Source organism: Lynx canadensis, chromosome C1 (genome assembly GCF_007474595.2).
Source record: "Lynx canadensis isolate LIC74 chromosome C1, mLynCan4.pri.v2, whole genome shotgun sequence".
In the NCBI taxonomy this organism is placed as follows: domain Eukaryota; kingdom Metazoa; phylum Chordata; class Mammalia; order Carnivora; family Felidae; genus Lynx; species Lynx canadensis.
In genome coordinates, this window is record NC_044310.1 from 209,767,797 (window position 1) to 209,795,614 (window position 27,818).

Consider the following 27,818-nt stretch of genomic DNA (forward strand, 5'->3'; position numbering starts at 1 on the left):
CTTCTGAACCACAGAACAGAGAAAATGATCTGTGTGACTCCTTCCTCAGTTCTCCTATTATAAATATATAAGAAAAAAGTTAATTCATTACATTCATGGCATTAGGAAGTAATTCTCTTGAGCCACCCATGTTGAGACAGGCTACCCAGGGCGCTGGAAAGCCTTTCTATTTTGATCTGGGTCATGCTTCAAGGATTTCTACACCTGCAAAAATTCATTTGGCTGTACGCTTTATGTGAAATACAACTTGAAAAGATAAAGTCTGCCAAATTGGCAACCAGGATCAGTGGTTTAAAGAACTGCCAAATCAAAATTGTAGCCATCCTAAACAACAAAATGGAGAAAGTCATTTTTTAAATTGAGGATCTGATTTGAAACAGAATTTTTTTAACTGCTAATTTAGCAGTTGACTTTTTCTTTTTTAAGTTTATTTATTTATTTCGAGACAGTGTGACTGGGGGAGGGGCAGAGGAAAGGTAGAAAGAGAGAATATCCCAAGCAGGCTCCACACTGTCAGCACAAAGCCCGATGCAGGGCTTGAATTCATGAACTGCGAGACCATGACCCAAGCCAAAATCAAGTAACAGACTGAGCCACCCGGGGCCCCCCAGCAGTTGGCTTTTTCATCATTCAAACTTTCATAAAAACATTTCTAGCAACTTGCCCCATAAAAACATCAGATAAAATCATGGGGCGCCTGGGTGGCGCAGTCGGTTAAGCGTCCGACTTCAGCCAGGTCACGATCTCGCGGTCCGTGAGTTCGAGCCCCGCGTCAGGCTCTGGGCTGATGGCTCGGAGCCTGGAGCCTGTTTCCGATTCTGTGTCTCCCTCTCTCTCTGCCCCTCCCCCCGTTCATGCTCTGTCTCTCTCTGTCCCAAATAAATAAATAAATGTTGAAAAAAAAATTAAAAAAAAAAAAAAAAAACATCAGATAAAATCAGATAAAACAGAGACACTGCTCAGAATCTTTTCCTAAGCCTAATCCTACAACCTTTATTGTTTTTTCTCTGTAGGAGACCAAGGTTTTCCAGGAGCAAAAGGATCACCAGGTTGTCCAGGAGAAATGGGAAAGCCTGGGTCACCTGGAGAACCAGGTCTCCCCGGAGCCAAGGTCCTTCAAGAATTAAAACTCAGACTGATGGTGGTGGGGGGCAGGTGGGAATGATGAGGGAGGTGGGCAATTACAATCAGCCAGGTAGGATGCTCTGGGTGTAGAAATTATCTATATATTTGTAGATGGTAAAGGAATTAAATACTTTTTAATATTCTTCTGAACCATCCCTCCCTTTTAGAAAGGAAAATAGAAGGGGTTAGAAGATAAATTTGCCTCTCTATTTCTTCCTTAATCTTCAGAAGCATTCAGAGTATTTAAAATGGAAGGACTCTAAGAGGAAGTGTGGATAACTAGGAGAAAAGCGATCAAAAGGAGAGATATCTAGACTGTTTCCAGACAATTTCACCCTTCTAAAAGAGTTATATAGCCTCAAGAATGCTTAAGCATAATTGAATAGAAAATTCAGCAACTAGAGTTGAAATAGGAAAGTTGATAGCATGGTGGTGACTGTGCAGAATGGATTTTTTTTCTTTTTTTAATGTTTATTTATTTTGAGAAAGAGAGAGAGCATGCATGCACATGAGTGGGGGAGGGGCAGAGAGAGGGGGGACAGAAGATCCAAAGGAGGCTCTGCACGGACAGCCCAATGTGAGGCTCAAACTCATGAACCGTGAGATCATAACCTGAGCTGAAGTTGGACACTCAACTGACTGAGCCATCCAGGCACCCCAGAACAGATTATTTTCCATTTAATAGCCCTAAAGACCAGTTGGTAGTCAAGAAGGATTTGGAAGCATTATATAGTAAAACTAACATGATTTCTGTGGAACAGGGAGAGCCGGGACTAGCCTTGCCTGGAGAACCAGGAATGCCAGGTTTTCCAGGAGAAAGAGGCAATTCTGGGAAAAATGGAGAAATTGGACCCCCTGGACATCCAGGTCTCCCCGGAATTCCAGGAACCAGAGGGCTTGATGGACCACAAGGTACAGTGGCTCATGTGATTATTTTTCTCCACTGCGATCTCTGCTAAAAGACAGCAAATTGAAAGTGCACTAGGATGAAGAGTTCTCAAACTTCTAGTTCAACAGACAGAATCTGCGGGTCCTAATTATTTTTCCATTCAACATCACTGCCCTACGTTTATTTTTTTCTTTCCTTCCTCCTTCCTTCCTTCTGTCCTTTATAGTGAGTTTCCTCTGTAAAAAGTCATATCCACGGTATTAAATATAGGTTCAATTTGGGGGGGAAAGTTACAAGAGAATGATTGTACTAGGACCTTGGGTTTTGGCATCTGAATATATTCTGGGACTCTGTTTTATAGGGGATCCAGGGAAGGCTGGACCACCTGGAGAAAAAGGACCCCCAGGAAGGTGCATGGAGGGTCCCAGGGGAGCCCAAGGACTTCCAGGATTAAATGGATTGGAAGGTCAACAAGGTAAGAGGAGGGCCTTGAAGCTAGTCATTAGGCAGATAGGTGACTTGAGACTCCGGCTCTGCACTTTGCTGCTTAACATGGGAACTGTCCAGCAACAAGTGCTGACCACTGTTCAGCGGGGAATGTTATTTTAGCCATCTAAACCTTGTCGTCGATTTGTTGCAGTGAGTACCATCTATAGAGTAAGAGACCTCAGGTTAGTATAGTAAAATTGGTTTGTGCCTTGTACACATGACTGAGTATATATACATATTGAGGATGTATACACATATATGTATATTTACATGTATATTTATGTGCATATAAACTCTCAGAAAAAAAGTTTTATCATTACCTTCATTAGTATATAAAGTGGTAAATTTTGATATGTAGTTAATTGCTTCCCAAGCAACATAAAATAAGCTTATGAAATAAATCTAAATTATGCAGGCTAGATGGCCCAGATTGTGTGAAACTTATTCTATTTTGTTGGCTCTTCTCAGATCTGTGAACTGAGAAAAATCGTTTAGAGCTCAGCTAATGCCTATGAGCTATCATCCTGCTTTTATGTTCACAATCCAATGTTGGGCTAAGAGATTAATGGTTGTCGTAGTGCTGTTGTTGTTTCCAGAAGTATCTGGTGGCTCGCCTCCACGTGGGTGGCTCTGTATGTATTATTCTGCAGGTTAAAGACTGAGCTACAGTCATAAAGTGCAGTCCCAGGATATGTCTGCAGGACTAGAAAATAGATCTAAACTCTACACTTTTATTACTGCATGAATCACTGAAACAGAATGTTAAACGTAGAAGTGATCTTAGAAATTTTACAGAAGGGGATGAAATCAGCCAATCAGTCAGATGAGTGTGTGGTTTGCCCATAATCACACAGCTAAATATTTATACTCATAAAAAATATTTCTGGAGTTGGTAGGGAAAGCAGTTGTGCGTTCATTTGTTCATTCATTCATTCATTCATACCTAGGCAGAAGAGGTGAAACGGGGCCAAAGGGAGACCCAGGTATTCCAGGCTTGGATAGGTCAGGCTTTCCTGGAGAACCTGGACCACCAGGGATGCCAGGTCATCGAGGTGAGGTGGGACCACCTGGTCAAAAAGGATATCCAGGAAATCCAGGATTTTTAGGACCACCAGGTATCCTTTTTTATGCTTTTATTTTTCTTCTGTCTTCTTCCTTTTAAGGTGGCTGTAAAAATTGGACATAGACTTAGGCTTTTGACTCTACACTTCTTTTTGAGTTAGTATAAGTGTTTCCTACTGAATTATTTGTAAGGGGTCAGTGTTGGTGGTGGGATGGTCACATTTCACAATTACCCAGAGTATGACAACTTTGGCTGTGCAATCCTTTCTATATGCCACTGCTAAAATACATTTGATAGTATTTTCTTGAGAATTTTTGCATCTATATGTATAATGGATATTAGTCATTTTCTTTTCTTGTGATATCTTTGTCTGGTTTTGGTGTCTGGGTAACACTGGCCTCCTAGAACAAGATGGAAAGTATTCCCTCCTTTTGTATTTTCTGGAAGAGTTAGTGAAGAATTGATATTCCTTAAATGTTTGGTTGAATTCACCAGTGAAGTCATCTGAGTCTGGGCTTTCTTTTGTGGGAAGTTTTTACATTACCAAATGAATTCCTTGTTATAGGTCTACTCAGATTTTCTATTTCTTCTTGAGTCAGTTTCAGTAATCTGTGCCTCAGTAGGAATTTGTGCGAATGCCCCCAAGTTACCTGATTTGCTGACATAGAGTTGTTTCTAGTATTCCCTTATCATTCTTTTTATTTCATCACTGTTTTTATAGTTTGTATGTTTGGGAAGAATATTCTAATAGTCACAGCATAAGGACCTCATTCATCTCATTCCTCCAGAGAAGAACCCAGAAAAACAACTTAATCTACGAATCATTCTTTCATTTATATTATTAAGCTTCTCCCACATTTATATTATTAAGCTTCTCCCACATGCCAGCACTAGAAACATGTCAGTGGACAAGATTCCACCTCTGACAATGGGAGAGACAATAACAAATCCATTTAAAAGCTAAATTCAGGGTGCCCAGGTGGCTCAGTTAGTTAACCATCTGACTCTTCATTTCAGCTCAGGTCATGATCCCAGCATCATAGGAATGAGTCCCACATTGGGCTCTGTGCTGAGCATGGAGCCTGATTAAGATTCTCTCTCTCTCTCTCTCTCTCTCTCTCTCTCTCTCTCTCTCCCCCCCCCCAAAAAATAAATAAAAATAAAAATAAATAACTAAAAAATAAAAACTAAGTTCAATAGTCAACAGCTGCTGTGAGGAAAATAAAATAAGGGAACACAATAGAAAGCCACACAGGGTTTGGGAGGAGGGAGCACTCCATCACTTCACCATGTTCTACTTTCTTTTTTTTTTTTTAATTTTTTTTAATGTTTTTATTTATTTTTGAGACAGAGAGAGACCGAACATGAGCAGGGGAGGGGCAGAGAGAGGGGGAAACACAGAATCTGAAGCGGGCTCCAGGCTCTGAGCTGTCAGCACAGAGCCTGACGCGGGGCTCGAACTCACGGAGTGTGAGATCATGACCTGAGCTGAAGTCGGACGCTCAACTGACTGAGCCACCCAGGCGCCCCCCCCATGTTCTACTTTCATCTGCAAATGTGATTTGCTACCCATGACTGCCGCAACCCTAATTTAATAAAGAATGTTTACTGGTCAATCACCTAGATAAATATGGTTATTTTTCTGTTTACAGAAATCATTTCTTCAACTCTCTTTAGAATTATAACTTATTTTAGGGGCACGTGGTTGGCTCAGTTAGTTAGCGTGTGACTTCATCTCAGGTCATGATCTCACGGTTTGTGAGTTCGAGCCCCCAATAGGGCTCTCTGTTGTCAGCATGGAGCCCACTCCGGACCCCTCTGTGCCCCTTTCTGTCTGGCCCTCCCCTGCTTGTGCCTCTCTCTCTCAAAAATAAATAACATTAAAAAAAGTATAACATTTCATTTCATGGAATTTTTCACTTCTGTCATTCTGCACAATCTGAGCTATCTTGTGTTAACGTGTTTCCACAGGTGAAAAAGGAACGATTGGCATGATGGGCTATCCGGGACACATTGGTCCTCCGGGGCCTCCCGGAAACCCAGGAACCCCAGGACAGAGGGGTAAGTGATGGAGTATCTTCCCAAGAACAGGAGGAAGGAGCAATGTTCACTTACATAACGGAAAAATAAATTATGTTTTACCCTTTGAGGGCAATATAATTCTGAGAGAACCACGTATTCGATTTTGCTATTCTTTGTATTCCTTTTTCCATTTGAATGGAGTCGAATTTTCTCCTTGCAATCTTATGCCACTGCTTTTAAATAACTGCCTGTTTTGGTTTATCTGTCTTGTTTTGTTTTGTTTTATGGTAAGCACTGTTAACTTTCGAATCCTTACAAACAAGTTCAAGAAGTAAGGAACTGACATTGTTACTCCTGTTTTTTAGGTGACTTTGGAATCCCAGGAGCAAAGGGTGAGAAAGGGCACCCAGGAGCCCAGGGTGAAGAAGGAGACAAAGGACCCCAGGGGCCTTCTGGAATATCCCACCTACTGGGGGACAAAGGAGAACCAGGCCTCAAAGGTACAGCCTTCCTTTTGTGTAGAACCAGAACATCACGCTGGTTCTGAGACTAAGAATGATCCAAGAAAATCCCTGTAGTTGACAAATGAAGACCGTGAGAACCGATACTCAACATTCTGCTCAGTCACAAAGCCAGTTGGTGGCCCAATCCTGGATTAGAACTGGGTCTTGGCGTTCCTTGCACAATTACGTGTTGTCTCCTTAATGTGTGACTTTTCACTTCTTTTTAAAAACTTTTTTAATGTTTATTTTTGAGAGAGACAGAGACAGAGTGGGAGTGGGAGAGGGGCAAGAGAGGAAGGGAGACACAGAATCCGAAACAGGCTCCAGGCTGTGAGCTGTCAGCACAGAGCCTGATGCCGGGCTCAAACTCACGGACCATGAGATCATGACCCGAGCCAAAGTCAGACGCTTAACCAACTGAGCCACCCAGGTGCCCATGACTTTTTATTTCTAAGTTAATTCTACATTTGGGTCTGCTGTATTTAAACTGCCCCTAGTCAATTTTAAATCAAAACCACCTTTTTGCCAAGAATGGTAAAAAGTAATCTTAGACTGGCATACAAAGTTTCTTTATCACTTGCCCTTTGCGTACCTCGCCAGCCACATGACAGATAATTTTTCAACAATTATTTTTTAGGACCTATTGACTAGGTATTTTATTATGTCCTAAAGACATAGAGGTGAGCAAAGCAGAGGTAGTGTCCTGGTCATGAGGAAACTTACAGTTCAGTGGGGGAAAAGGGGGGAAGAGACATCAATGGATCTGTAGACAGTTTACGTATAGGGCCAGGCAGTAAACATCTCAGGGGTTCTGGCCCCAGATATGGTCCCTGTTGCATAGTCATTTTTAGAGTTTAGTGTAAAAATGTAAAAAAAACATTTTTAGCCCTGCAGCCATACCACACCAAACCAGATTTGGCCTGCTAACCCCCTGCAAGCCCAAAGCAGAAACATGCTAAATAATATATATTTTTAGATTGTAATAAATGACATCGATAGAAAAAAAGTGTTACAAAAGAAAATAATCTAACCCCCTGCTCCTCGTCATTCCTTTGTATGTGCTATTTTCTTGCCTGGGCATCTTGTCCTGTTTCATGGTTTTTCCACCCAACTGGCGCCTCTTCAGTCTTTAACACACACACACACACACACACACACACACACACACAGTCCCTTCTTACAGAAATTCTTCCCTGTAGCATATTGTACCCAGCTCTGTTACAGAACTTATCACACTGGGTGGTAATTGTGTATTTACCTGGCTGACTCCCTGATTAAACACTAAAAACTTGGGAAAAGGGAACATGATTTATGTTTCCAGTACTTGGCACAACACCTGTCTATTAATTAGATACTCAGTGCTTATGTGAATGAATAAGGATATAGGCAGGAAAACTGCCCAAGGAAGGGAATCTTGAGAAAGGGCACAAAGCCGGGCCACAGACATGTCAGAAGGTACTTCGGATACCATGGAAGGAGTTTGTAATTTGCCCCGCATCAAAGGTATCACAGATTCAAGGACCATTTTGAGCCAGAAAGTAAAGCGATCAAAGCCATGTGTTAGGGAAAGTAGGACAGTTTTGTGGGAAATTTGCAAGCATCGCAGACTGCACAGCTGGGTTCAGATCCCAGCATGATCACTCATTGATTGTGACTCTAGATTAGTCCGTTGACTTCACAGAGGCTCAGTTTGGTCGTCTCTACACCCATTCTAGAAAGGCTCAAAGACAGACTGACATTGCCTGCAGATTAAATAAGATAAATAAAGAAAATGATGTCTGTCATGTACTAATTAATAAATGGTCATTGTAATCAATGGATTTGAGAAAGAGATGCTCTGGACAAGAATCGTGTAATAAATGGTCCTCTGTCGTTACTAAAAGAAAAAAAAAATTTTAAGAAGCTATATTTAGGCCACTCATTCTTTTTTTTTTTTTATTTTTTTATTTTTAAAAAAAAATTTTTTTTTCAACGTTTATTTATTTTTGGGACAGAGAGAGACAGAGCATGAACGGGGGAGGGGCAGAGAGAGAGGGAGACACAGAATCGGAAACAGGCTCCAGGCTCTGAGCCATCAGCCCAGAGCCCGATGCGGGGCTTGAACTCACGGACCTCGAGATCATGACCTGGCTGAAGGCGGACGCTTAACCGACTGAGCCACCCAGGCGCCCCTAGGCCACTCATTCTTAAAATGAAGCGTAAATATCATCATTGCTAGTGTCACTGAAGAACTAACTCATGCCAAGCACGATGCTAATACTTTACGTATATTATCTCATTTAATCCTCTTTGAAAAGAGCCCACATCTGCCTGTGCTCTTAATAAAAATGCTATGGATGTATTACAATAATGTCTCATCAATTTTAGCCAGGATTGAACTAAGTCTGATAAAATTCTAACCTGTGTTTTTAATCCATGGTTTTTAACTTTAGGATTTGCAGGGAAGCTGGGTGAGAAAGGAAACCGTGGTGTTCCAGGGTTACCAGGTTTCAAAGGACTCCAAGGGCCACCTGGACCACCAGGACCACCAGGTAGAGCAGATTCTCTGATAGAAATATCAGGAGTTAAGTTTCCCTACGTCTGAACATAACAAAAATGTATTTCTTGACTTACTGGGTTGAATATGAATTTTGCTCCCATAGTGTTCCAGCAGAAATTTGCTTCACAATTAAATCAGAATGAAGCTGTTTATAGTCAGCCTATATTAACTAAAAAATATTAACTTACACAGAGTTCCATTTTTGAACATTTGTTCTTAGAGAGAGAGAGTACAAGTGGGGGTGAGGGGCAGGGGGAAAGAGAGAGAGAGTACAAGTGGGGGATAGGGGCAGAGAGAGGGAGGGACAGAGAGAGAGAAAGAGAGAGAGAGAGAGAGAGAGAGAGAGAGAGAGAGAGGGAATCTCAAGCAGGCTTTATGCTCAGTGTGGAGACCGACGCAGGGCTCGATCCCACAACTCTGGGAACATGACCTGAGCCGAAATCAAGAGTCAGATGCTCAATGGACTGAGCCACCCAGGCACCCCCAATGTTCCATATTTGCACCAAAAATGTTATTTTGACATTGCTGATATGTATTATAAACTATAATTTATCACAGTATCATATATCATAGAAGAAAATCAGGTAATGATTTAGAGGTTTCTGGATTTGCCTTTCTTTTTTTTAAACATGCTATTGAGTTTGCAAAGTAAATTTTTGAACAATTACAGTAGCCCCCTATTCTCTATGACATCAGTGACAAAATATGTTACGTGGCAGTAAAACTTCAGTATTGCATTTGGAAATTTATTGCGATATGGTGGCAGGAACCCCCTCTTTTCTGCTGGCATTGGTCCTAGAATGGTTTTGATGTTTGAACTCCAGGCCTGCTGACAAGAATCTAAAGTTCTCTAATTTCACCTTTTCTGGGTACTCAGTCCCCTCCTCATCTGAAGGCAGAAAGGTAGCTACACAAGGACATAACCTAGCTGATCTGGCTGCTTAGAATTCATTTATTCATACAAGCAACAAATATTTACTGACACCTACTATGTCCGGGAACTGTGCAGGACATGTGACTATTTATTTCTTCTCCAGGCCCCAGAGGAGATCCAGGCAACATTGGGAATCCCGGGGCACCAGGACCACGTGGCGTGCCAGGAAGCATGGGGATCATGGGGGTGCCAGGTAAGAGATAAGGTCCTGTCCGTGAGCCGAAAGCCCAATTCTATTCTAGATTTTCTGTATGGTTTGTTGTTTCGGTTTCCCATTTGGTAGAAAGTTGGTGTAAAACTAGATTTACTTTTAGACAAACATACTGTGTGCAATTAGAACACAGATGAGAACTAAACAAATATTCATATTGTGTAAAGATCACCCATGATAACTACTCAACGTATCAGTGATTCTAAAAAGGCAGAAAGGTGGTTTATACAAAAGTGAGAAGCAGAATGTTTCATTTTCCCTGACCTCTTTCCTAATTGCAGGTCCTAAAGGACACAGGGGAGCTTTGGGACTACCAGGTTTAACTGGAAGGCCAGGCCTCCCAGGTGTTCACGGTCTCCAAGGAGAGAAGGGAGAGCCGGGTTATTCAGCAGGTGCAAGGCCAGGATCACCGGGACCAAAGGTATACCGGCCACTGAAGTCGTTATGCTTTAGCGAGGGGGCTGAGTCTCTAAGTATCAGCAAGTGTCTAGATTCATTGTGGGCAAAAAGCATTGAAAATACAGCTGTGTTTTCAGGTGATGATTTGGGTTTTTTTAATCCCGTTTCCACAGCTCAGAATGCCTGTCACACAGCTATTGGCTTATGAGTTCATCCCTCCAATTTCAATACCCAAGGAATTGCTTATCCCTGTTCCTGCCATTTAAGCGTCCTGCCTTTGCATTTTGCACCGGTTCCAGCAAATCCTGTAGCCATCCTGTCCCCGGCCCCTGTCACAGTGCCTGCATCAGCAGACATTTAATAGGAATCGTTAACTCAGTAACTAAATCACTAACTAAATGCTAGCAGAGTCGATACTCAATTCTGATCACATAGCCTGCTTATATGAGAATTCTAAAGGTGTTTGGCTGACTTTAAGGGAGATCCAGGATTTCCAGGTGACATGGGAAGGAAAGGAGAAAGAGGGGTACCTGGAGCACCTGGACATTCGGGGCCTGCTGGACCTGAGGGAGCCCCTGGAAACCCCGGAAGTCCTGGTCACCCAGGTGAGCGTTGGCTTTACAACTCGGAAAGCCGGAAGCGGGACACTCAGCATAGCCCTCACCTCCTAGAATCATCTGCGTGAATTGAAAGCTATTTAGGTGTTTGTACTATGATTGCTTTTATTCAACTTTGATCATCAAATTCTTAGACTCTGAGGAACGGGAAATCAATCAGGAGGAGCCCCGATCAGCCAGTTGGATGGACTGACATCTAAAAACCTGATCCTGTCCATAAAACTTAAGTTCTGTCTCAAAGAATTCAGCCTAGAGACACAAAATGTTAGTTCATTGGGCCGCGTGGGTGGCTTAGTAGGTTAAGTGTCCCCCTTCGGCTCAAGTCGTGATCTCGTCGTTTGTGGGTCCGAGCCCCGCGTCCTGCTCTGTGCTGACAGCTCGGAGCCTGGAGCCTGCTTCGGATCCTGTGTCTCCCTCTCTCTCTGTCCCTCCCCCACTCTCTCTCTCTCATAAATAAACTTGAAAGAAAATTTTTGTAAATGTTAGTTCATTGCCCAACCGCATATTCGTATTACTTTTCTAGGGCTTCCATAACAAAACACAGACAGGGCACTTAAACAGCAGAAATTTATTTTTTCACAGTCCTGAAGTCTGGAGTCTGAGCTCAGGATGTCAGCATGGATGGTTTTTTCTTCCTCTCTCCTGAGTTGGGCAACTTCCTGCCATGTCTTCACATGATCTTCCTTCCCTGCGTGTCTGTGTCCTAATCAATGCCTCTTGTGAGGACACCGGTCATATTGGATCAGGCCCCACCCTAGTGACCTTGTTTTAACTTAATAGCTTTTTTTTAAAGACCCAATCTCCAAATACAGTGATCTCCGGAGGTTCTGGGGTTAAGGACTTCAACGTGAATTTGGGGGCACTGTTGTGATTTTTTTTTTTCCTGGCATGGTTTCAGGTTGAGCATTGGCTTTCTTTCTCATTTGCCTATAAATTTGAGTTTAAGTTTTTGTTTTATTTTATTAAAAACAACCACCAGGCTACTGGGTTGCAGCTTACTGAAAGATAACATTTAAACCGTCTTTTCAAATACGGAAAGGTTCAGTGGATTTGCTGTTAACTCCCAGTTAAAGTCATAAATCAGATGCTGAGTGGCCCACGTGGGCGGCGCACAAACACGTTTGAAAGTGATTCGACACATCTCTGCTCTGCTTCTCTGGCGAAGGGCCTGAAGGCCAGTGTGAGGCACAGGTGGCTATAAAAAAGGACTATTTCTGCCATTGTTGTAACCATTTACCTTGTGCTATTCTTTTTTTCCCTTCTCTTCTCTCTTTATTTATAGGAAAGCCGGGCCCTGATGGTGATTTGGGGTTAAAAGGCATTAAAGGCTTCCCCGGTCCTCCAGGAGTAAAAGGCCCTCCAGGTTCCATTTTTGTACTTTGTCTATTTCCCCTTCAGGATGGAGGCATAGTTTCTCCTCAGGCTGGAATCTTTGCATACCTATCTGCTGCTCCTTAGAAATTAGCTCCCAGTTACTCAGTCCCCAGACCAAAAAAAAAAAAAAAAAAAATGAGGTTAGGTATTGATACCTATCTAATTCAAAGATCTGCCAGCCTCCACCTTCTGAAGTGATGATCTTCATGGTAGTATAAATCTGTTCATAGTTTTCACTGTGAAGGGAGCATCACATAACTACAGTTCGGGGGGGCGGGGGGAAGGAGCACCTTTAATAGAATTCCACATATCCAGTGTTCACATCAGGCCATTGCCAGGAAGTATGCCCTCTCTTCGAATGGCATTTCTTTTCTCAGGACCTCCAGGATTTCCAGGACCTCCCGGACCAATGGGTATGAGAGGCAACCAGGGACGTGATGGAATCCCTGGCCCAGCAGGAGAAAAGGGAGAAACAGGTACACGTTGCTCATAAGCTTGGGTCCACTGGTTTCATTGTGCATTGAATGGTCAGTGCCGTTGTAATCCTTCGCTGCTCTAGAGATACTTCTCCAATGGAATCCATGATCTTTAATGTGTTCTGGGTGTGTGGTGATTAAACTTCCTTCTGTTGCCACAGTGAAACTGACCAAGCAGAATATATGAAATCAACCACATATAAAACACTCAGGTACAAAACTCCTCTCTTTCAGGTTTGCTGGAAGCAGTTCCAGGCCCCAGAGGGAGCCCTGGAGTTCCAGGTGAGCAGTGTTTCACCCACCCACCGCCCCCCCCCCCAACCCGACCCTGGTGATCTAGATTTCAAGGACAGAATCTAATCAAAATCGCCTGGTATATAAAATAAACTTAACATATTGAATTAAAGAAGTCCCAGTGGTAATATAAGATGTTTACATTCTTAGTATTCAAGATGCTTAAAAATTATGACCACCATTGCAAAGCGAATGAATCAGAAACTGTGATCCAACTTTGGAATTTCTTTCCATCGAAAGTCTTTAAAAAATCAGAAGACTTCCTATGTAGTCCTTGGTTGTGGCTGTTGGCGTGGTTTAAATGTATCACCTCCTAAAAGGGTGTAGGGGGAATTGCTGGCTTGTCCATGAGCACCCCTCTCTCTGTGAGCACCCCTCTCTGCTATTCTGAGCAGGGGGCAGCAGGGTGGGAATAACATGCACTGATGACACGAATTCTTTCCCACCTGTTATCTTCATGGGTCTGACTCCCACCCCCAGGGCCAGCTTGTGGTTCAGACTATTTTTTAGTAAGGGCTGGCTACCAGTAACTCTCTCAATGCCAAACATGGCAGTTTGCAGAACATGTCATTCAAAGTATTTACAAGATTTTAGGTTGACAGACTCTGAGTCCGGATTTCTCATGGCAGTGTTTTACAAGATAAGCAGCTTCTTCAAACTTTTTCCATTTTGTGGAGAAATTTGCCAGAAGAAATATTAGATCATTTGCATCTTCTATGGACCCTTCACAGACGTGGGTCCTGCGGACAGGAGTATTTTATTAGCAAAAAGCGTTCTTCCTATTGAGGACCTCTGGGTAGCGATGCTCGCGGGAACCAGCAGGGAGTAGCTGGGTCCTACTGAGAAGCTCAGAGGGGCAGGAACTGCCTCTCCACCTGTGAGCTCAACTGTGAAAGTCTACAAGAGCTGCACTTTTCCATTTGTTTCTTGGTGGTGTCACTGTCTCTTTGGTTGAGCTCAGTGTCCTCACACTTCCTGGACCCCACCTTCCTCCACGAGCAGGGAGGCTTCTCCAGGTCTCGTTCACAGATCAGGTTTTAGAATTATGGCCAAAGGGAGAGTTTCCGTTCATTTTCCTAGGCTAAGCTCAAAGTTTAACCATTTGGAGTGAGAATACTTTGGCATTTGTTTGGAAATAAAATTTAATATAAAATAATCATACCTTAAGTCAAAAAGCCTTAAAAAAATAACAACTAGCCCAATTATGTAAGTAGATGACTAGTGCCTCAGTCCCTCTAGGATAACTAAATACGGAGAAGACTTCATTGAGACTCCCAAATGCTAAAATGAAATCATACTGTGAAACAAAGAAGCATCTTTATGGGCATGGACCATACAACCTAAGACCACATCTTGGGGTCTCCGACCACTGCCAGACTCTGTTGTACAAATACCCAGCATTTCAGAGCTTCAAGTGAGCCGAAGCCATCTAACCACTTTCTTTGAAAAACACAAATTACAAGTATAAAAAAAAAAGCTAAAGAACATGGTAGACAAAGGCTAGATATTCAATATTTTAATATTCATCCATTTTATTTTCATCATCACTCTGCCTTCCTGCACGATAACGTCCCAAGCCCTTCCCTGTGCTAGCAGCCTCATCCTTCTTCTTCCTGTCCCCTACCTGTGTGCATTCACTATTTCTAGAATAACACAGAGAGAAAAAATAGGAGGGAGTGATTATTTGCAGTTCATACGTTTCCCATTCATGAACGTCAAAGCCCAATTTCCTTGAAGGTTCTCCAAGGTGAAGAATATTAGTAATTAAGTGGTGACTTTTTGGGAATCCTCATTGGTAATTCCAAACCCCCAGCCACCGCCTTCCCTTCCAGACTAGTGTGTGTTTGTGTTATGGGGGAGAAGAAAGGAGAGAAGAGGGATTGCAACTTTGTTGTTCCTTTGTCTGGGTTTAGCTGTGTGACTCTTCAGATGCACACATCAATGCCAGGAAGTTTAGCTCTGAACGTTCTCTCTATTCAATGTCATGGTAATTAAAGTTCATCAGATAATATTAATTGAAGCAGATAGTGACACAAGACTTCAGAGTTACACTACACTTTTCCATCTGTATATTATCTCACTTGATCTTTAAAGACTGAGCTACATTAGGTGTTTAAAGTAAGAAAAACTGGGGCACCTGGGTGGCTCAGTCGGGTAGGTCTCTGACTCTTGATTTTGGCTCAGGTCATGATCCCCAGGTCACGAGATCGAGCTCCACATCAGTCTCCTTGCTGGGCATGGAGACAGCTTAAAATTCTTTCCCTCTCTCTCTCTCAAAAAAAAAAGAAAAAAAAAAAGAAAAAAGAACAAGAGAAACTGACACATATAATAGTGAAGTGACTTTGACAAAATCAAAAGACTGAACTAAGGCAGAAATTAGTCTCGACTCAGTTTCTTATAGACCTGTATTTCTTTTACCAGCCTCTTTCAAAAACTATATTGCGAATCTTAACGCCTTTTAAGCACAGCATCTGCGTTACTAGAGGTAACCCCAAACTGTAACTCCAAGTAGAAGGCCATTACAGAAACCTACCAAACCTTTTCCTTTGCAGGAGCCAAAGGAGACAGGGGAGCCCCAGGCTTACCCGGCCTCCCCGGCAGGAAAGGGATAGTGGGAGATGCCGGGCCGTGGGGACCCACCGGCATGACGGGACTCCCAGGACCCCCAGGTTTTCCTGGCGCAGTCATCCCTGGCCAGAAAGGAAATCGAGGTCCACCAGGCTTCAGAGGAAACCCAGGTAGAGGGTCTACTTTTAAATAAGATAGAAGAATGAAAATAACGTTTGACAACAGCAGCTTTCAACCTTCCCCTGGTGTGACCTCTTTGCTTCTTTTTCCCTCTGGTCTTTACCTGCTTGCTCTAGCGGAGAGCAGCAAAGCTGCTGGAGTTTTTCTTTCTTTCTTTCTTTCTTTCTTTCTTTCTTTCCTTTCTTTCCTTTCTTTCCTTTCTTTCACTTTTTATTTAAATTCCAGTTAGCTGGGGCGCCTGACTTTGGCTCAGGTCATGATCTCACGGTTCATGAGTTTGAGCCCCGCATCAGGCTCTCTGCTATCAGCTCGGAACCTGCTTCAGATCCTCTGTCCTCCTCTCTCTCTGCCCCTCCTCTGCTTGCACAGGCTCTCTCTTTCTCTAAAAAACAAATAAACATTAAAAAAAATTCCAGTTAGTGAACATACAGTGTAATCTTAGTTTCAAGGGTACAATATAGTGAGTCAACGCTCTCGTACATCACCTGGTGCTCACCACGGCTATTGGTGTGATGGGGACAGAGGGGATCTGTTTGACAATTAGTAATTACCAAATAAATAAGCCCATTTTTAGTATACGTGCTGCTGAAGCGAGCACACCAAATTAATAAGCCTAAAAGAGAGAGATGCATCTCATCCCCAAGATTTACTGAGTTGCTCTTATGGATCGAGTACCAGGCTAGGCACAGACCCTGTCTGGCAGACCTTCACCAAGGACAAACAGCCCCTGCCTTCGGCCAGCACTTCCCTGGCCTTGTCTCATTCTGTCTTAACCACAAGTCCATCAACACCCCACAACAGAAAGCATGTGCAAGGTCACACTGGGTGCAGGCTGTGCCCGTCGTCCAAAAACCTGCCGACAGCGGGGCGCCTGGGTGGCCCAGTCGGTTAGGCTTCCGACTTCCACTCAGGTCATGATCTCACAGTTCGTGAGTTCCAGCCCCGCATCAAGTTCTGTGTTGACAGCTTGGAGCCTGGAGCCTGCTTCGGATTCTATGTCTCCCTCTCTCTCTGCCCCTCCCCTGCTCACACTCTCTCTGTCTCTCTCCCTCAAAAATAAATAAACATCAAAAAAAAATTTTTTTTAATTAAAAAAAAAACCTGCCGACAGAACCTGCCAGGTGCCCCCACTGCCCAATACTGACCAGCTCTCTGTAAATGCAGGTGACCCTGGTCCTCCGGGACCTCCAGGGAGTCACGTGAGAGGCTTGAAAGGAGACAAGGGGCTTCTGGGCAAGCCTGGCCCTAGAGGTCCACCTGGAACTGTAGGAGACGAGGGGCCACCGGGTCAGCCGGTAAGTGTGGGAAATTATTTTGACTTCTTATATTCTTCTACATTAATTGCCAGGATCAGATGTCCTCAGAGGCAACAAAAAAATACCCATGTGTGATGCTTCTGAGCACCCAAGGGCAGAGTCCAGGAGGTTCAAAGAATCCTAAGAGTTGGACAGATTTGGCCTCTAGAAGTTTGGTTTCTAGGGGACCCTTTTCCATGTCATTCCTGACCTTTTCTTGTTTAGATTCCGAACAATTTCAGTAATGGACTCTTAAAACACCTAACAGTTTGGGATCACTCTAGAGGACAATATCATTTTTCTCTATTAATATACTTTGAAAGTTATCAGTGCTATCCCCTGAATGTCTATTTACTTTTTCCCCTTGATGGAACTTCCAGGGTTTCTAAATAGCTGCCACTTCCTTCTCAGCATTTTCTCCCCTGATAAATACCTGCGTTTTGCAAATTCAGTTTAACCCTTTGTCAACCCTGCCTCTATTCTGAATATATCACAGTTGGTCAACATCTCCCTTAAAAACACAGCCCCTGAGGGGCACCTGGGTGGCTTAGTTGGTTAAGCATCCAACCTCAGCTCAGGTCACGAGCTCACCGCTTATGAGTTCGAGCCCCGAGTCACAGCCTGGAGCCTGCTTTGGATTCTGTTTCCTCCTCTCTGCCCCTCCCCCGCTCATTCTCTCCCTCTCTCTCTGTCTCTGTCTCAAAAATAAATAAGGATGAAAAAAATTTTTTTAGAACACAGCCCCTGAGACAAACACCCCCTGGGAGTAAGAACTCAGTACCCCCACAGAGTGGCTAAAGGAGGGAAGACTCTCACCATCTGGAACACCACCATTTTATAATCCAACCTTGGGCTATCTGGCTGCCACATCACCACATTGTCACTGCACAGTCAGCTTCTGGTCAACCAGAGCGTGTGTGTGTATGTGTGTGTGTGTGTGTGTGTATGCACACGCTTTTCCTTATGAAGGACTTCCAAGTTTTCTCCATTACTTCCAGTTCTTGTCTGTTTGTGACTTAAATGCAGAACTTTCAAATTTCTTTTTTATAGCTGTCATTGTGTTCATCTAGGCTCATGCTCCCAGACTATGAAGTTCTCTAAATTCAGTCTCTCACCCAACACCTGGGCCATCTTCCCTCACTTTCTTCTTGGCAGCATATTCGAGAAACCTGTCTTCCCCCTGTTTACGTCAAATTCTTGGAGATTGATGAGGAATTCAGAGTTATGTCATAGCTGCTCTGTGTTTTCATCAGTGATGGGCAATGAGGTACTTTATTTAGCATGATGGCATGTGAGGAATCATGGGAAGTTCTCTTAAGTTCTCTTGGTATTCGGTTTCCAGCGTCTACCTTTTTAAAACTTTTTTTTTTTTTAAAAAATAAGACATTTGCCCAGTCTTAGATCTCTCTCATGTTTTCCATGATTCTCTGAAAGTGGCAAACACTGATCCTAAAATCACAGAGAAAGTCCTTTCAAGGACACTGGGCTGTGGAATGTATTGTTTGGAAATGCGATCTCTCTTAAGTCCTCTGGTGCTTTCAAGGTCAGTCAGCGCTTCTACGTTTGCACTGGAAAGATAATTCTTCTTGGAGCACCTGGGTGGCTCAGTCAGTTGAATGTCCAACTCCTGGTTTCGGCTCAGGTCATGATCCCAAGTTTGTGAGATTGAGCCTGGCGTCAGGCTCGGAGCATGGAGCCTACTTAAGGTTCTCTCTCTCCCTCTCTCTCTCTGTCTCCCACCCTGCCCCTCTGCTCCTCTCCCCTGCTTACACAAGTACTCTCTAAAATAAAATTTAAAAAAAAACTAAAAAAAAAGAAAGAAAGATAATTCTTGTCGATGGATGCCTAAACTGGCTCTGTGCCCTTAACAATGGAGCTGCGCCCTCCTCACCCAAGGGCGGGGCCTGGCATCTGCCCCTCCTCCCCGATTACCTCTGCTTCTGGACAATAGGCCAGACCTCAGGAGCCTGAGAGTCCTTGACCAGGTGGTTCCATTTTCTCTCCCGCCTTTTTGCACCTGACACCACCCGATCCAAGGTACAGGATTTTTCCTTCTTTGGTCTTCTTGCTCTAAAGACATTTGGTTTAGAGGCCAGTTTTGTTATTCTTGGCCTTTTTAATGACCTTCAGTTCCTTGTTTCCAAGTAATAGTATTGTTTCCATTCATATGGACAGTGTAATAGTAGATTTCACTTACGTTCTGTCATGTAGCTCCTTTCTGAAGCTCTGATCCCTTGCCCCTTCTCCTGTGGCCTTGCTTGAGCATTCCATGGCTACAAGGGCAAGTATGAGCCCAAGGAGGGAGCGTCTCCTGGTCAGATCACTTGCATCCTTGCCAAAAGTGCATGTCAAAGTGTCCCGGATAACCCTTTCATGTTCCCAATCCCTGGACACCTTACTTCCACCACCACTCGGGCCGGGAGTAATTTATAACTCTGCCAACTTAGTTACAATGATGGTGGGTGCTACAATTCAATATGGGCTCTGTTGTCTTTGCAAAAATTACAAACAAAAATTACAATTTTCATTCTGGCAATCCAGTGCCTGCTCTTCCCGAAAGGTCTCCAGATACTGGTCAGGTCCATGTAGGATACAGAATATTAAGTTGTATTCCACACTCCTACAACAGACATTAACACCCAGAAGTTGTGTTTGCTCTTGACCTTGAGGGCAGTTTTTGCTTCTGTGTTATTGAAAATGATAGTCTCGGGGCGCCTGGGTGACTCAGTCGGTTAAGCATCCAACTCGGTTTCGGCTCAGGTCATGATGTCATGGTTCATGAGATTAAGCCCCGCACTGAACTGACAGTGCAGAGCCTGCTTGGGATTCTCTGTCTCTGTCTCTGTCTCTGTCTCTGTCTCTCTCTCCCCCTCCCCAACTTGTGTGCATGCTCTCCCCCTCTCTCAAATAATAAACTTAAAAATTTAAAAAAAAAAAAAAGAAAATGATAGTCCTCAGGAGAGATCTAGGTGGCAGAGGAACTATAGGAGGATTGGATTGAAAGGTAAAAATGGTATCTGTGGACCTCAGTTCATTCTGACCTAATGTATTATATCCTATTTGCTAAAAGAAAAAAGAAAAAAAGGACTACAGTGACAATTGTGATTTTTAAAATTATGTCTTTGGTACTGCTCCCTTTTACCTGAACTATAGGGAGCACCAGGTGCCCCAGGTCTGCCAGGGCTCAGAGGTGATCCGGGATTCCATGGATTTCCAGGTGTAAAAGGTACTGTTTTTGTGCACTACTCTTTGGATACAAAGACGATGATTGTGATTTATATTTTAGGGCACACAAATGTTTACGGAACTCCTCCAGTCATCACAGACAGGGTGCAAATAGGACCTTGGTTATGAGTAAAGAAGGAAGACCACCAGAACCCAGCCCCAGGGGTCTTAAACACTAAATTCAGGCCTTAAGGATGGAAACTGTAGAAAAACTAAAAAATAAACAGTTTAAAGTGGTGACCGCTGAAATACTGATGTATGTTGGGAGAATACGGATGTGTGTTGGGTTGGGGATGGGGAACTACATCAGTATCAACACTATTGCTTTGAAGTTGCTTATTTTCACTTGCGTGTGTGTTATAATGTTAAAAAGCTGAAAATCTAAACAAATATTTACCAAACGGTTAATGGGGGAGGGTAAGTAAAGTTTTCTGCGTGAGATTTAAGTATTTGGTTTTTTGGCACATGTATTATAATCAGAAGAGAAATATAATTCGGGGGGTCGTAAGTGTAAAATTTTCATGCACAAAAATCTAAATGTCAGGTTTCAGAAAATATTTCTCAAATCTTCCATAAGGATGCTATGACCTTAAATAAGGCTTTGAATATTCTATTTGTTGTCTTCACTGATTAAATCCTTTGTCACTGCTTCTGTACAGTAGGGAATCTATTATCACAGACTATACAGTGTTAAGTAGTGAGTGTAGCCAAAAGGAACAAAGCCACACTTTCACAAAGGTAAACCCTTTCCGGGTCCAAGAGAGGACAAGGTGGAGTTCAAAGAGAGCCTAGCCTGTTCGGTACTTTCAACCACTGACTCTCCAAGGAGCAAATTCGTTAAGAATAAATCAAAGCAGATGATTCCAAGGAGTCCCAGTAGACATGGTGGGAGAGGGTGAACACGGGGGAGGGGGGGGCGAACAGGGCAGCCTGGGCACCATGTGTCCCACCTGTCACTCCCCACCTCCCAGAACAGGAATATCTAAGATTGGAAAAATTATACAAGGGCCCCACTAAAGAAACAAACATCCTGGTGAAATATTTAGAGCTATTTAGAGGGGAGAGTCAAAAAATCCGTTCTTTTGAAATGTGTTCCATGAAACATATTCCATTTTTCTCTTAGATTTTGGAACATGAAAATTTTTAATCCTCAGAAGGAAAAACAGTTAGGCTTCTTCTGATGTGTTTAAATAAATATGGACATTTTCCTGAGGTTCTGATACCAAGTGGATAATTTAGAGTGTAGTTTCCAGTTAACTTTTGGTAATATATTTGATTGTATTGCTTCCATAAATACCATAAAGTCTTTCTAAGAAATCAGACGTAACGCCTATATTATTTCAAGATTTTTAAAAGGAGTATTTCCCCAGGGGCACCAAGCATCCGACTTCGGCTCAGGTCATGATCTCACGGTTCATGGGTTCGAGCCCCGCATCAGGCTCTGTGCTGACAGCTCGGAGCCTGGAGCCTGTGTCTCCCCCTCTCTCTGCTCCTCCCCCGCTCGCACTCTGTCTGTCTCTCAAAAATAAATAAAGATAAAAAAAAAAGAGTATTTCTCCAAATCAGTGATTCTTGGTAAACTTTTATTCATGTCAAAGACTGGGAGAGAAATCATACCATTTTGATGGTTTACATGAAAGCAAATATTCCATATGTGTTCATGAGAATCCCTAATATAACTAATGGGCTCTTAATAAAGCTAGAGAAATAAGCTAAGAAAGTAGATAACTATGACAACTGATGTAAGCACTAAAATAGGTTTAATGTCACTTCATGCTTTACCTTAAATATTAAATTCGTTTCTGAACAGAAACAGTGAACTTTATGAACTCTTCCTCTTCAATACTAAAATACAAAATCTTAATGCCTACTTCTAGAATATATTTTTAAATAAACATTAAGCATGATTGATTGGGTCCAAATGAAATGCCAGAAGTTGTAGCCATTGTCACAGAGCCCCATCACCTCCAGTCCTAACTCCCAGTGTCTGTCCTTACAGTTGATCATAAAGCTCAAGAGCTGGGAAACCCACTGTTCTACATGGAATCACATTGCTTTTTTTTTTTTTTTTTTTTTTTTTTTTTATAAGGGGAGAAGGGTAATCCAGGATTTCTGGGACCAGTCGGACCTCCAGGGCAAATTGGGCCAAAAGGACCACCCGGTAAATATTATTCTCCTTAGTATTGCTCTTCATGAAGAAAGGGTAGCCCATCAGTGAACCCATCGTTTTCCTCTGCTCATGTCAATAGGTATACGTGGAGACCCTGGCACAGTTAAGATCATCTCCCTCCCGGGAAGCCCAGGGCCACCTGGACCTGTTGGAGAGCCAGGGATGCAAGGAGAGCCTGGGCCACCGGGGCCACCAGGAATCCTAGGTGTGGAACTGACTGTATTGACGTGGATTACAAGCAAGTGGTTGAACCAAAATACCTACAAAGTGCTTTGGAAGCAAGCACTATAGAGTCTATTGAAAATATTGACTCTATTGAAACCTGTTGTGCAGTGTATAAGCTTGAGCAAATACACTTTAGGCACTTACGGTTGTTTTTTTTTTTTTTCATTAAGATCAAGTATTAATTCTATCTTCTGTGACAACCATTGGTCTTAGAGCTCTTATTTGAAAACGATTACCTGAATAAACCTGAGTTCTATGTGTGTGAAGTTTTCTCACACTTTGGAGAGCACTTGGAAGAGTAGTAAATGCAAATATATGCTTAATCTTATGAAATCTTATCAAAGTACTGGTGTATGGAAATTGAACTAACCCCTCTGTATAGGGTAAGCATACTGTAATAGACTTCTGAATGGAATTGTTGTGTTCTAAGTTTGCCTGAATTGCTTCTGTGATATAAAAGAGCCATGACTTATTATGTTGTTCAATACAAGGGCATACAAATTCTGGAAGAGGGTGAAGCAAAATGGCAGCACAATTTTAAACCATTGTTGTCTCATATGTTTCTAGTCCATTCTTGAGGGTTCTTTTTCCCCCTGAGAAGTAGGATGTAACAAGTTGGATGACCAACTGTCCGAGTTTGTCTGTGGCTCAGTTTGTAAGACTTTCGTTGCCGAAACTGGAGAAGTCCCACGTATCTGGGATGACTGGCCACCCCTGTTTTTTCCTGTATGAACCATTCAACACAGTGTTGGTTTTCTGCCTAGGACCCTGTGGACCAAGAGGTAAACCAGGCAAGGATGGAAGGCCGGGAACTCCTGGGCCAATTGGAGAAAAAGGCAACAAAGGCTGTAAAGGAGAGCAAGGTAAACGAATGGCTGGCTTCTTCTATTCCCTTCTCTTCACTAACTGTTTCAATATCCAGAGAAGTCGCCTTTAAATATGTGACTGTAAGAGTCATCTACGTCTTTCAGTTTTGTCATTTGCATTAAAAGCCAGGGACAAAATGTTCATTTGGAAGAAGATGAAAAACCAAGAATTATTGGAATACACCATCCTTCCTATCTCTCAACTGGGCAAATGTCCACCAAATTTTTAGTCTGAGGACAAATAGACCTCATAAAGCACTAATTCTATTTTTGGAAAGGCCAATACTGTTCTTAATTATTTATAGGAGTACTATTTAATAGTATCTAGAGAAATAGCATATAAGTACATAGTTAGAAAAAATACTATCTTGATATGAATAGAAGAGCAACTTAGTATCTTTATCTAGGAAAGCCATCTTTCTTTTTTTTAATTTTTTTAATGTTTATTTATTTTTGAGAGAGAGAGTATGTGTGTGAGCAGGGGAGGGGCAGAGAGAGAGGGAGACACAGAATCGGAAGCAGGCTCCAGGCTCCGAGCTGTCAGCACAGAGCCTGACGCGGGGCTCAAACTCCCGAACCATGAGATGATGACCTGAGCCAAAGTCAGAAGCCTACCTGACTGAGCCACCCAGACGCCCCTACGAAAAGTCATCTTTAAACTATACCATTCTTGAATACCACATGGCTGAACAATTCATGTGTATCCTGAAGAAGGCCGTCTCCAATTAGTCTAGTGGAGGTGAAGGAAGGTCCTGCTGCTGAACTTAAAGGGCAAATAAGTGGGGCCTGCTGGTAACAGGACTCCTAAAATGACAAATAGGTCTGGAAGGCTGTGGTCCAAGGCCATTTTTGCTGGCTGTAAGCAGGGTCTCTGGAACCAGAGGGAGCACACGGTTCTTAAAATTGAAGGTGTTTATGCTGGAGACGCGACTGAATGCTATCAGGGCAAGAGACGTGCTTATGTGCACAAAGCAAAGCACAGTGACTCCTGGTGGCAAACCCAATAAAACCAGAGGCATCCTGGAAACAGTGGCATGGCTTATGCCAAATTCCAAAGCAACCTTCCTGCTAAAGCCACTGGCCACAGAACCTGTGTGATGCTATACCCCTCAAGGATTTAAACTTGCTGACAAGTAAGGGCACCTGGGTGGCTCAGTCAGTTGTCTGACTCTTGATTTCGGCTCAGGTCATGATCTCACATTTGAGTTCAAGACTCATGCCGGGCTCTGCACTTACAGTGCAGGGCCTGCTTGAGATTCTCTCTCTCTCTGCCCCTTTCCTGTTCATGCTCTCACTCTCACTCTCAAAATAAATAAACATTTAAAAGAAGGATAAGGATCTAAGAGTTAAGTAACACAGGTATAAGCCGAGAGCTCGGCCTCTCACTCAGAAATGCAGAATATCGTTGATCGTGCATAGTTGTACAGCAGCTCACCTTAATTTCTGTCATACTCACCTAATTAAAATTCCTGTGCAGGGACCTCAAGGCATCGTTTGCTTGTGGCCAATTATAGCTCTCTGGGAATGAGGACAGATGTGGGGAAAAGTAAAGAATGTGTATCTTCTCTATCTGGATATATTAAAAAACATATGCTTTTGGACTACTCCAGTAAGACATGAGACATACACAGATTTAGATATGGCTTATTTTTAACTTCAAAGAACAAACCAAGGCTCCCGGACAAGACAGGGATGGTGGGGAGACTGGAAAAAAATATAATCTTGGGCTTTAACCAATCCTCATGAGAAGCATGGACTTCCGAGCAGAGACTATACTGGGGTGCTGCCTGGCACCATAGCATGGTTGTTTGTGGGAAACAACAATCCTCCCTTGACTCATGGGCCCCAAATCCAACCCTCTCTGTATTTCTTTAGGACCCAAGGTGGGTTGGGTAGAGCTTAGGGTACAGTGGAAATGGATCAGGGGCCAAGGGGGGATGGAAGCAGGTGCCAGTATCATCAGTAATAGCTATTTGATGAAGAAAGGGAGAGTAAAGAACACGACGATGGAGAGAAAGGATATTTCTCCGGTACTTATTTAGAAAGTGACAAGTTGGGGCACCTAGCTGGCTCAGTCAGAAGAGCATGCGACTCTTGATCTCGAGGTCGTGAGTTTGATCCCCACAATGGGTGGAGAGATTACCAAAAAAATAATAATAAAAAGTGACAAATGTGCCTTACTCTAAGTGCAGAGGGGAAAAAAAGTATACAAACTACTTACTTTGCCTTAAGCTCATATAAATTTTAAAAACTAACCCTTACCACAGTCTTTTCCATTCTATTTGCCTTACTAATTAAAAACTTCCTTGAAGTTTGCAGCTTTAAAAAGAACTTTCAATATTGTCCATGAATGTTTAGTGACTTTATCAAAAGTATCTCCTTGAACAGACTTCCAAAATATAGATATTTGATTTAACTTATTTACCCACATTGTAGAATACATTCATTGGTACCGGAAAAAAAAAAAAATGTACCTAAGACCTATCAGATGCAGGCCACCGTGCTGGACACCGCAGAATGCAAAGATAAAAAAGACCTGATCTTGGGACGCCTGGGTAGCTCAGTTGGTTGAGCGTCCAACTTTGGCTCAGGTCATGATCTCACGGTTCATGGGTTTGAGCCCTACGTCAGGCTCTGTGCTGACAGCTCAGAGCCTGGAGGCTGCTTGTGATTCTGTGTCTCCCTCTCTCTCTGCCCTGCTCCACTTGTTCTCTCTCTCTCCATCTGTCTCTCTCTTTCAAAAATAAATGAACATTAAAAAAATTGGGGGAGGGGAAAAAATACCCTCTCAAAAACTCATCATGCAATATACACAAATATTTATAAGGCATCGTGTGATAAACTAGTGGACATTTAATACTGTTTGGCCATTTTGTAAGCCCCTCTTTTTTAGGACTCCTTTACAGAGGGGCTTAACAGATAAACATTTAAATCAGTACTTCCGGAAAATGAGTTTGAGGTTTTGTTTGTATTGCAACATGTATACCATGTTTGTTAAAGGACCCCCTGGTTTGGATGGACTGCCAGGCTTGAAGGGCAAACCTGGAGACATTGGACCACCCACAACTGCAACAGCCATGAGAGGCTTCATCTTCACCAGGCACAGTCAGACCACAGCCATCCCTTCCTGCCCAGAAGGCACACAGCCGCTCTATAGTGGGTTCTCTCTTCTTTTTGTACAAGGAAATGAACAAGCCCACGGACAAGACCTGGGTAATGTCCTAGTCCTTGTTTTCAGTCATTTTCTTCCATATACAGATGGTCAATTTTCATAGCATGGGGTACTTCTCTCTGAAGCTAAGTGTAAACAACCCTGAGTGCCTGACAGCACTCCTTGAAGACCGTGAATAAGACAACACAGGCCTAACGTCTAATTTTCATTCTGGAAACGTGAAGCCCTGGAAGGAGCCTTGCTTGTGAAATGTTGATCTAGCTCGTCCTGTTGAATGCAAACAATTTTCACTGAAATCACGTTTGCTTCTGAGTCTTACAAGTTAGCATCTTTTCTCAAGCTTTGTCTAGTTATTAGCTATTATACGCACAGGAAGAACTGGGAATATTTTGAAGTAAAAGACATTTTTCCAACAGACCTCTACCAGTCCTCAAGTGCTAGGCTCATTAGAAAGGGTCCCAGGAAGTTTTAAGGGTGGGAGAAGGAAGATGTGTTTGCTTATTGGATCTTTGATTTCTGTCACTGTTAAAACTTTGCAAATAACACATTCTGCAAGTAACTCTTTTGTGTTGCCTTTCTCATTTTTGCCATAGGTTGTTTTAGTCAGCCTCTAGCTAGCAAGGATACTCAAAATGATTTTAATTTACTGACAGTGATACTCAGTCTAATGTTTCATTAGGAACCCTTGGCAGCTGCCTGCAGCGATTTACCACAATGCCATTCTTGTTCTGTAACATCAATGACGTATGCAATTTTGCATCTCGAAATGATTATTCATACTGGCTGTCAACACCAGCTCTGATGCCAATGGACATGGCTCCAATTACTGGCAGGGCCCTGGAGCCTTATATTAGCAGGTAAAAATCTAATCCCTTAGCTTTGTGATGGGACCAGGTCAGTCACTTCATTTGTAACGGAACGTAGGGCAGCAAGTACATCGCAGTGCGCGAGAGCGGGGATGCCACATTCTTCATTTCGTGTTACAGATGCACCGTCTGTGAAGGTCCTGCGATGGCCATAGCTATCCACAGCCAAACCACTGACATTCCCTCCTGTCCTCACGGCTGGATTTCTCTCTGGAAAGGATTCTCTTTTATCATGGTAAGGAGGAAAGAACAGCAAAGTCATAGTAAAGATTGCCCCTAGAATCTTACGTTGGACTGGGTGAAAGGCGGCTGCCGG

The 27,818-nt window shown here is 42.9% G+C and overlaps 1 protein-coding gene across 2 annotated transcripts in view; it reads left to right on the forward strand.

The window, feature by feature from the left end:
* The window catches only part of COL4A3 (collagen type IV alpha 3 chain), a 137,075-nt gene that overhangs the window by 104,708 nt on the left and 4,549 nt on the right, over window positions 1-27,818 (forward strand). Inside the window, exons 29-50 of one of the 2 annotated variants that reach the window (XM_030325810.1) lie at window positions 1,014-1,111; window positions 1,887-2,037; window positions 2,376-2,489; window positions 3,451-3,618; window positions 5,538-5,627; window positions 5,954-6,088; window positions 8,524-8,622; window positions 9,668-9,757; window positions 10,057-10,196; window positions 10,653-10,779; window positions 12,074-12,154; window positions 12,543-12,641; window positions 12,876-12,923; window positions 15,488-15,673; window positions 16,848-16,978; window positions 20,132-20,204; window positions 22,293-22,364; window positions 22,453-22,578; window positions 23,363-23,461; window positions 26,465-26,677; window positions 27,316-27,493; window positions 27,623-27,737. In XM_030325810.1, the coding sequence (XP_030181670.1) occupies window positions 1,014-1,111; window positions 1,887-2,037; window positions 2,376-2,489; window positions 3,451-3,618; window positions 5,538-5,627; window positions 5,954-6,088; window positions 8,524-8,622; window positions 9,668-9,757; window positions 10,057-10,196; window positions 10,653-10,779; window positions 12,074-12,154; window positions 12,543-12,641; window positions 12,876-12,923; window positions 15,488-15,673; window positions 16,848-16,978; window positions 20,132-20,204; window positions 22,293-22,364; window positions 22,453-22,578; window positions 23,363-23,461; window positions 26,465-26,677; window positions 27,316-27,493; window positions 27,623-27,737 (2,633 nt within the window). The remainder of the gene's footprint in view (window positions 1-1,013; window positions 1,112-1,886; window positions 2,038-2,375; window positions 2,490-3,450; window positions 3,619-5,537; window positions 5,628-5,953; window positions 6,089-8,523; window positions 8,623-9,667; window positions 9,758-10,056; window positions 10,197-10,652; window positions 10,780-12,073; window positions 12,155-12,542; window positions 12,642-12,875; window positions 12,924-15,487; window positions 15,674-16,847; window positions 16,979-20,131; window positions 20,205-22,292; window positions 22,365-22,452; window positions 22,579-23,362; window positions 23,462-26,464; window positions 26,678-27,315; window positions 27,494-27,622; window positions 27,738-27,818) is intronic. The other variant, XM_030325809.1, reaches the window with a different exon arrangement.